The 10774-nt window shown below is 37.5% G+C and overlaps 1 protein-coding gene across 1 annotated transcript in view; it reads right to left on the bottom strand.

Moving 5' to 3' along the window:
• Positions 1 to 830: 830 nt before the first annotated feature.
• Positions 831 to 10774, bottom strand: part of LOC111692523 — a 21800-nt gene continuing 11856 nt past the window's right edge. Inside the window, exon 4 of the mRNA XM_023456567.1 lies at positions 831 to 1029. Coding sequence (XP_023312335.1) covers positions 831 to 1029 — 199 coding nt within the window. The remainder of the gene's footprint in view (positions 1030 to 10774) is intronic.

Here is a 10774-nt window from a genome sequence, read left to right on the forward strand (position 1 = left end):
TCTCAACGGTGCCTTATTCCTTGGCCGCCCTATCTTGACCGCCGCGCACACCTCACACGCCCTGACCCACTCGTTGACCATTTCCCTGCCTCTGCTGTGGACAATCGCGGACGAAGTGGTCGCCCCGCAATTATAACAATTTCTTGTTCCCGGCTGTGGCCTTCGTCCTTTTCTAGGCGGTGGTGCCGGTGGCGCTGTTCGCGGCTGACCCTCTCGTAAATCGCCCTCGATTTGGCCCACGATTTCTAGCAAGGCCTCCAGGCTTGAGAAGACCCGACCTCGCAGAATAGCTCGCGCTGCCGGTTTCAGAAGCTCTACGATTAATGACGTACACTCGTGCGTAGGTGTTTCGGGTGCTAAGCGCCGGAATAATGCCCACTTTTCCATCGCAAAGCCATATGCCGATTCATCCGGGAACTGCGGTCGCCCATACAGCTGCTTTCTTAAACTCGCCCGCGTGGCGAGCGAATCATACTTCCGCTTCCGAGAAATTCCGCTTTAAAAAACTCCCACGGAAGATCCGATCGTTCTATGCGTCTAAACCATGTTAGGGCTTCGCCCTCTAGAGCGCGCCGCACGACAGGCGCAAATTTATTCACTGGTATCCGATTATCGCGCATATAACTTTCGACGCGCTGGATAAAAACCGCTGGCTGTTCAATGTCTTTTCCCGAAAATTCACAATCTAACTCGACTTCGCGAACCGGCGGAATCGTTATAATTTTTAATGCCGCAACTTCTTGGGTTAGGCTACGCACAGCTTCTACAAGGATCAAACTCGTGTCCATGGTTCGCGTTGTTTCTAATGTCTTCGTATTGTTTTCTGGGCGTCACTGTGTTTCTACCTCGGGATTACCCAGAACCCTCACCGGAGTTTCGTCAACCGTATAGTCCCACATTGCGTCGTCACTCGCGGTAGACTGTAGCACGCGAGTCGCAGATCTGACGAATCCTTCGTCAATAGTGTTGTCGCAGCCGTTCAACACTCGAGCCCCACGTTGCCGGATGCCATGTAACGCCGCCGCTCCCCTGAACCGTAAATTGGGGTGGCACGTTCCACCCCCGGCGCGATCGGACGTGTCCCGCTAGCTCCAAAGTTGATTGAGGCTCCCTCTCGTGCGTGCTGGTCACCGACGCCGTACGATGCGATGTATATTGGGTCCATAGTCAGACGCGAAAACCGATGCGAAATTCTTTTTAATATAATAGACCAAGTCCACGAATTCTTATAAGTTATCCTAGGATAACTTGGGGGTGAAGCTATTTACAGCTAACTTCAAACTTGGGCCTATGACCTCTTTTCAACTATGTTTAGGGTTGTTCTTTTCCCTTAGAGTTTTATGTTTGTTTTACTCCCTTTATATCTTTTTGCCTTTATTTTCTTTTCCCTCTTGCTTTCCAACAAGGAACTTTCTTTTTCCTTTATTATTTCTTTTCCCTTTTTCTTATCCAAAGAAAAATTATTATTTATTATCTTTTCCATGTTTCCTTATCCAAGGAAACCAACTAGCTATTATTATTATTACCTAGGTCCCAGACCTTAATAAAACGAATTCTTTAATTTAATTAGTACACCAGAACTTAGCCAAAGCCTCTCTGGGGAGCTCTGTATGCAACGCTACCCTGATACGAATTGAGCTCTCGAGCATGCGTATAGTGCTGTAGACCGAAGGGCTACTATGCAAATGAACGAAACAAAATCGAAATTTGCGTTTTATACCATATTATATATTTATATGAAGCCTTCAGCTAATCAGAATTCAGTATTTAATTCCTCGCAAAGTCGTGGACCAATCAGAATCGAGCATCGAAACCCTCAGTTTAGTTTTGCTGTTTTTGATGAAATCTTCTAGAAAGTTCTAGAAAGATGATGAAATCTGATGAAATATTGCAAAGCATGATGTCACGATTGCTAAATACGCAATAGTTTAGGGAAATTCACCCTTAAGGACCTAAAATTTCTAGATAAAAAGGATGGTTTTTCAGGGATAAAATCAGTTTATCGCCGAATTTCAACAGTTCAATACTAAGTTTACAACCAAGTTCTTCTCAAACAAATTTCAAGTTAGTCTTCATCCGTAAGTACGGGGAAATAAAGTGAATTAAATCTACGAAAGTGATATTGTTGTGATTGCTCCGAGTTCTTACCTGCCTTCGACATACAAAGTCCGCCAGAACCTAAGTGCTCGTAAAATTGTCTAATTACCTTCAGTAATTAAAGAGTTGGATCGGAACTCAAACCGACAAAGTTAGTAGTGCAGTTTTTTCGGAAAAGCCAAAAGGAATATACAGAGGATTACCTAAAAATGTGGTTAGTAAAGCTCCGCGATTTTTTTGTAATAAGTTGAATAAGTTTAGTAACGTTCATTTTCATATACCTAGTACTCTTTTTTCTACGGTCTGGTAGTTTGAATTTGTTGTTTCCTGGATTTTCGTTGCAGAGATTATTCCAGTGAATCACTATTACTTATTTTTGTTAGATTAATAGGTTTTTAACAGTGTTAATCTCAGTGTCATTTTTCTCTTCAAGAAAAATATTATTTGTAGTGTAATATATTTTGTACCTTTTCTTAAACTTGTTTTTTCTGAAGAAAGCCTTCACAAGTTTTAATAATAATAATAAAAAAATATTTTTTTTTAAAGTCGAAAATAAATTTTCGAAAAAAGATTTTTGGATAATTTTTCAAAATAAATTTTTTTTTGAACTCAAAATTTACTTTTCGCACATAACCTCAGAAATATATTTTCTGAATACACTTTTTTATTAGTGGTGATGTGATGATTAGTGATGTTTGGAAAATATCGAGAATACGCCCTGTTTTTAAAAATGGCGATAAAAATGATATGTCCAACTATCGTGCTATTACAATTATATGTAATTTTAGCAAAGTATTAGAAATCATTTTACACAATCATTTATATGAGCACGTTAAACAACTTATAGACATTAATCAGCACGGTTTTATGAGAGGTAGATCGACTACAATAAACCTTGTGTGTATTACAGATTATATCTCTAGAACTTTGGATAATCACGGTCAAGTCGACGTTATATATACAGATTTCTCTAAAGCATTCGACAGGTTAGATCATAGTATTCTGTTGGAAAGGTTAGACGTATGTGGTATCTCTACAAGACTGTTGAATTTGTTTAAGTCGTACTTGATTCGGAGGATACAGTATGTACAATATAGGGGATTTAAATCTGAACTCATAAATGTATTGTCTGGAGTTCCCCAAGGTTCCATTTTAGGACCCCTAATGTTCAATATTTTTTTGAACGATATTAGTAAATATTTAGATGTTAATTTCTTACTTTATGCTGATGCTATGAAGATATTTGTTAAGATTGATAGTTTAAATGATTGTCAAAACTTACAAAATGCTTTAACATCCGTGAATACATGGTGTACAGAAAACTGTCTTCCCCTTAACATAAGTAAATGTAACATAATGTCCTTCTCTAGAATGACTTGTCCTGTGATCTATGATTATAGGATTAACAATCACTCTTTTACTCGTCCCAATTATATAAAAGATTTGAGAGTAACTTTTGATAAAAAATTAACTTTTCATGAACACATACGCAATATCTCTTCATCGTCTTATAGAAGCCTTGGGTTTGTGATCAGAAATTGTAGAGATTTTGCTGATCCTTCTACAATAGTAAATTTGTATAATTGTTTTGTAAGATCTCGCTTGGAATATGCTTCAATAGTTTGGTATCCTCAGTATGCAGTCTATAAAAATAACTTAGAAAACATTCAAAGAAAATTCTTAAAATATATGTACTTCCGAACTCAAGGAATATATCCCAACATTGGATTTTCCCACAATATTCTTTTGGACATGTTTAACTGTAAGTCCTTAGAGACACGTCGAGATATGCACTCTGTTGTTTTTTTGTATAAAATCATTAATTATGTGTATGATTGTCCTCAAATTTTGGATCGTTTTAACTTCCACGTGCCTCGCGCCAATCTACGCTACTCGAATATGATGTACCTCGCAATGCCTAATACTAATTTATTATTGTCATCACCAATTTATGTCATGTGTGAAAATTGCAACAGCCTCCAACATAATATTAACATTTTTTCTTGTAAAATAAAGTCAATAACAAACCTATTTTAATTGGCTTTTGTTTGTTTTGTTATTCATTTTATGTTGTGTATATGTATAATATCTATTGTATTTTACTAAAGCATATGACTGTTTTATACTAGTGTTATTTTATTTAAGTAATAGTTTATTAAGTTTTATTACTTTTAAATTTATTTATAGTTTTTTTTTTGTCTTCGAATTGTTTTACCAATGGTTACTGTCATTTTTCTTTTTTTTTTATATTACATATTGTGTTCCCACCCATTCAGTAATTGGATATGTTCTGTTGAATGGTGTATCAAATAAATAAATAAAAAAAATAAATAAATTAGTCAAACTTAGTTTTTTTTCAAAAAACTTTTTGATAATTGAATTTTTTTTTATATTAAAAATTTTAAATTTAAAAGGCTACTTAGTCCTTTATTTTCAGGGAAAATATTTTTGCATAAATTATTTTTCCAACTCACCTCGAAGATCAGAAAGGATCCACAGTCAACTCTTAGATACATACCTGACCTAGATTTAAGAGGAATCCGGTTAGGGAATTAAAGTTTGTAGATTCACTTCAAAATTTACTGGCCCGTGACATAAACTTTAAAAATTTTTTTTTTTATTTAAATTTCTTTTTGAATCATCTCGCACTTTCCTCAATTTTTCTAAAGTTTGATATTGCTCGGGCATTACTTTCATTTTTTCGAATCTATCTCAGTGGAGATAGACCCCAACACCTACGAACCTCACGACCCGCTCTAACTGTATCGGCGTTTATGATAAGGTCACAGCACTAGCGAAAGCTCATACTACTCATTCCGAGCCAGAGTTAGTGTAACAAAACCATACGCGTTGACATAGCGACGCAACATGGGGCTTGAAGTAGTTATACGAGCCCAAGTTAGTGTTCAGAAAGCGTAACGCCATTATTCTATGGCTAGAAATTGGCCTCAATGATTTGGGATCGAGGGGGATTATCCCTCTTTATCCTGCCTCATCTCGTGTAGGCCTGGACAGCCTTCGGAGGTGGACCCCATCCGTCGTCTACCCCGACCGCAAATGCGGCCGGTGTAGGCGCTTTGTGGGACCTCCTTTTGTCCTGGCTGGCCCCGCCGGCTAGGGCCCTTTCTTCTGGCGCTCTTCTTGTTTCGCCGGCTCGTCTGTGTAAACCCCCGGGGGTGGTGTCATGTTTATGTGTGGTATGGTTGGGTACGGTAGTCCCGCCAGGGATGCGCTTTGCTGAGGTGGCCCTTAAGCTAGCACGGAGGTGTGTGTGTGTGCTCGCGTGTGTGTGTGTGTGTACGCGCATGTGTGTGTGCGTGTATGTGTGCGCGTGTGTGTGTGTGTGCGCGTGTGTATGTGTGTGTGTGTGTGTGTCGTTGTCTTCGTTTCTTGATCCTGGCTGTCTCTGAAACAGAAAAGGTTAGCGGGCAGGGGGGGGGGTCATTGGGGTGGTCACCCAGGGTCAAAAAGTTGGTGTCTAGGTCTTTTGTGTTTGTCGGTCACGTCGGGTACGTAGTCAACGGCTTGCCTGAGGAGGGGATTGTCATGTCTAGCGGCTACGTCAAATCGTTTCTCCGCGTTTTGTCTTATTGTCTGTGTAGCGTTTGTGTATTGTAAGTCTCGTAATATGTCAGTGTTTCTTACGTACCAGGGCGCGTCGGTGGCCGTGCGGAGGGCTATGTTTTCCACAGCCTGTAATGACTTTAAGTGGCTTTTTGCCGCGTGACCCCACGCCGTGGAGGCGTAGGTTAGCTGCGGTTGAAGTACCACCTTGATAAGCGTTCGCTTATTCCTTAAACTGAGGGTGTTTCCACCTTTGAGTAAGGGATAGAGCCTAGCCCTGGTGGTCTTCGCTCGCGCCACCGTCTCCACGATGTGCGGTTTCCACGTGAGACGCTGGTCCATCGTCACGCCCAGGTATCGTGTTTGTCGATTCCAGGAGATGGGTTCCTGGGATAGTGTCAGTCTGTCGAGGTTTTGTGGGATTTTTCGTTTGGTAAAAAGGATAGCCGAACTTTTGTTGGGATTAATTTTGACTTTCCACCTGTTGCACCAGGTTTCAAGTTGGTCTAAGGAGCTTTGGAGGAGGTAGACGGAATATCTAGGATCTACGGATTGGGATGTGATTGTCAGGTCGTCGGCGTATAAGTATATGTTGGTGTTGGGGGGATGTGGGATGTCGGAGTTGTAAATGGTGTATAGGTGTGGGGAGAGGACGGTGCCCTGGGGGACACCGGCCTCCGTGGGACGGGTAGTGGAAAGGGAGTCTTGTATTTGTATGCGGAATTTTCGGTGGTGTAGGTAGGATATTATGAGTTTGGTAAAGGATATGGGATATTGGTTAGTGAGCATTTTCATTAGTAGTAAGTGTCTTAGTCTGTGTCGCGTTTGTTATGTTTAGTAGGGCCATGAGGCCCTTGTGTGGTAATCGTTTAAGTGTCGTGTTATGTATATTGTCGGGTCCGGGGGCTTTTCTGTTTTTAAGTCTACGTATTGTCAGTATTAGTTCGTCAGGGGTTGCGGGAGGGATTGTCATTGTCTGGCTCTCTGTCGACGCGTCGGGCCGCGGGCTCAGCCACTATTTCGAATTCCTCGTCCTCGTCGGGCAGCTGAGGCAGTCTACACTACAGTTCCAGGCTGTCAGCAAAAGCCTCGGCCTTTTCCTGGTTCGTGTAAACCACCCCCACACTACCGTGGATTGGAGGAATTTTACGGCGAGCGGTCTGTCGCAGGGCTCTCTGCGTTTTCCAGAGGCTGTTGTCTTGTGGATCCAGCTTCTCCAGGTGCCTAGCCCAGTTTTCCTGGGCCAGCCCACCCAGAGTCGTCTGTCGCTTATTAAGTCTTATGTCATCGGGGAGGGCGCCCCGGGGATTTGTCAGTCGGGGGACAATAGTCTCAGTCGTAGTCTGTGTCAGGGCGTTTTTAATGTCGGTCTCGAGAGAGAGGATTGCCGCCTGCAGATCATGGGTGGTTTCGATAACTGGGAGCACGGTGTTTCCTTGCATTAAGGCTCGGAAGCGCTCCCAGTCAGTAAACCTCCTCGTGAAGGTGCCTTCATATCTCTGTCTTCGCCCCAGATCCAGGATTATTGGATTGTGGGCGGAAGACCCTTCATATTGGGCGGATATTTGGGCATTTAACGGTATAGATTTTAGAATGGCAATGTCTAAGACGTCGGGGCGTCCTACTGGTCCGTAATGTGTCGGGTCTGTCGGTCCGAGTATTGTCAAGTCGTCATGTCTGTCTTGGTAATTCAGCAGGACGCGACCTCTTGCGGTCGTTGTCCTGCTGTGCCATATAGGGGACTTCACGTTGAAGTCCCCGATGGCAATAGGGTGTTTTCTATATACAAAACTTTGCCTAGAACTGTATTTTAATACATAGTATAACATGTACATAAACACCTAAAAGAGTTTACGTTACCTATTTCATGAGAATTTACTAAATATTTAATAATAAAAACCTATATAAAATTCAGACTGAGGTTATTTAACCATTTACCTCAACATTTGAAAAACATTTAATAATTTCCATCTATTTAGAAAAAATCTTAAAATATATTTATAAAAAATTTGTGCACACTCCGTTCAGGAATTTTTTGACATAGCTGTTAGCTTATTTTAATTTTAATGTTTATATTGTATTTATTATTTTACTTATTAATTGTTTGTATTGTAATTAATGTGGATCGGCCTATATGCCTTTTTTGTAACATGCAATTATATTGTATTACGCAGACTTGACTTATCCCATAGCAAAGCTGTAATGCTCTAGTTGGACTAATAAATATATCTATCTATCTATCTAAGGACTAAAGAAAATAGAGCTTTGGAAAAGCTGCAGAAAATTTTTATTTTCATTCTATAACTTTCTCATTTATGCCGTTGAAAATTTATGATACTTCTATAAATAATGTACTGTGCCAAGTAGGCATAACTCCTCTGTGGGTCCAATATGAAGGAATAGGTCCCAAAGTTGTAGGAAAATTCATGAAAATTTTTACGTCTTTCTCGCTTATGCCATTTTGCATGCACGTAGGAAACTACATTATAAAGTCATATAAATGTAAGCATAAGTCCACATTGGATTTTGATGTTGTAAATTAATTTGAATTTTAATACGAGTCAGGTCGACAAAGTAGAAAAATAATAGAAAATTGCCACAATTTTCTCGTTTATGCCGTTTCGTACACGAGTAGAAAATATCATTAAAAGCCACTTTCAAGAGTGGCATGAACGCCACAAGGTACCGTCGTATGTAAAATTTTTTAAAAAGTTGTCAAAAATTACAAATTGCGGTTATTTCCTCGCCTGCGCAATTTTTGATATACTTAAAAAATGTACCACAAATAATGCGCAAGTTTCGGAGAATATATCTATATATAAAATGAATATTTCTAGCTATAAAAGGGAATAAAAAATTTAAAATAAAAAAAAAATTACATGAAAAAGAGAAAGCTTTGTATTAGGTTTAGTTTAATTTTTCGACATGTTATTTTTTATTACGATAATTCTTAATAACTTATAATAAAGCTGGTAGTAAGGCCTTTATTTTGATCCGTTTTCATCAAGAGCTGCAGATAAAACTGTTTGAAATTTGAAAATGTAAAAAATCATAAAACCGAAAAAACTTTTTATTTTTGATATGCTTTAATTTTAAGTTAATAAAAATTTGTATTATTTTAAGTGTTATTGTTTGTGTTAGTTATAATTAAAAATTAGTAATTCAAAGTCTTTGAGGAAGCATTCTGACAATTGAGTTGGCAGCGGTTTTTCAATTCAATTACTATTACTTAAATAAATCTTTTAATATAAAAATAAAATGTATAAAAGTACAAATTAAGTAATTAAGGTACAAAGTACCAGAAACAAAAAAAAANATAATAGGTGCTTACAAGATTAAAGATACCAAATATATGATGCGAGGCCGAAATTTGGAAAGAAAAGTTGTCAAGTTTGTCGAAAACAAATTAAAGATAAAGGTGAAAGATTGTGGACTGTTTATGTTACCAACATATCCTATTTTCGGAGCTTCACCAGACGGAATTTCACTAGACTATGTGGTAGAAATTAAATGTCCAAGTAGTGAAAAAACTGTAAAAAATTACATAAAATATGATCAGATCACTGAAAAATTTAAAGCACAAATACAACTACAGATGTTGTGTGCAAAGAAACAAAAGGGACTGTTTTGTGTTGCTGACCCGGAGTTTGAAAAAAACAATAATGTCAACATTTTAGTTATTGATTTTGATGATGATTATGTCAAAAAGATCATATCTGAAAGTTTAGAGAATTGGGAAAACTTTGTTTTTCCAAAATTAATAAAAACTGTATGTGACAAACTATTTTTTTAAATTAAATTTGCATATGTATATTAACAGTATTTTATTTATTTTAACTTTTAATAAATCTTCAATTAAAACACCAAAAGTTTTCTATAGTCCAAAGTAAAACTTATTTTCAATTTGTTATATTGGACAAAGTAAGTTATTTTTTTAAATTGTTAATGTTGACAATTTTTGGTTGACTATTCTGTATGTTACTATTAAACAATGTATAATAAACAATTTTACAATAATTCAATATTAATTAATTACTTGATATTAGTTATATTTATAAAATACGAAATTATGGCAGTCATACTTTGTGTTTATAGTTGAATCACAAATTCAACGTATGTATGTCATGACAATCAAATTTTTATTGCATAATAATTCATAATAGATACAAAATTTTCTGTATTGTATAGCATTAATATGTTACAGTGGCTGTCAACAATGTGATGCAAATTATATGCTTAATTTAAAAAAAGTAATTTGACACATGACGTGCATTTGTGATTCAATCATACTACATTACATTACGTTATGGTGTGTCCAACTTGATACCAGTATAAATGTCTTTTAGTTATAGCTGTTTATAAGAACGTTATCGGTTTTATATTGCATGCTGTTCATTTAAACATTAATAAATATTATTATTCTAAATGCTACTTATTATTAACATCTAATTAAATTTTGTATTGTTACATGCAAAGCTTGCTTCTGTTCATCTTTTTTGTCTGTCAATAACTTTGTTTCGGTAATATCAGTATCAGATGTTGCTGTATAGACTGAGGCACTAGATTCCGATTCTTCAATTTCACTACTTGTTTTTGACTCAATAAAAATGGCTTTTTTAACAGATCGAATATTTTTTAGAAGTGAAGTAGAAACATCTTTTGTCCTAAATTTTTCTGGCGAGGAAGTTGCATAGCGCACATCAGGTTTAATTTTGCATGACATACATTTACTACGAACATGTGGTTTCGCCTGTATACCCACACTTTTAACCTTCCCAACTGCTTTCGTATTTTCCACAATATATTCATCCCTTTCTAACCTGGCTTGACCTGAGCTTGTACTGGGCCCATCAAAATCCATTACTGTTGGTAAAAATTCTTGTTCAACATTTCTCTGTTCCTGTTTCTCTTATTCTCCAGGTTATAGCTTCTTCTACTAACTGTTTTCTTTGTCTTTTTAAAACAACAGTTCGCTGTGGTGCAGATGCAGCTCTTTTTCTGTCTTGTTGGCAATCAAATATATGTGGAACCACGTCCTGTTTTAATAAAACTTTTCCTCCGATAAGTTTATAGCGAACAAAATTTTCCATATCTTCTTGAAGCTAAAAAAAAA

The sequence above is a fragment of the Anoplophora glabripennis genome, unplaced genomic scaffold, assembly GCF_000390285.2.
Source record: "Anoplophora glabripennis isolate ALB-LARVAE unplaced genomic scaffold, Agla_2.0 scaffold1827, whole genome shotgun sequence".
Lineage (NCBI taxonomy): Eukaryota > Metazoa > Arthropoda > Insecta > Coleoptera > Cerambycidae > Anoplophora > Anoplophora glabripennis.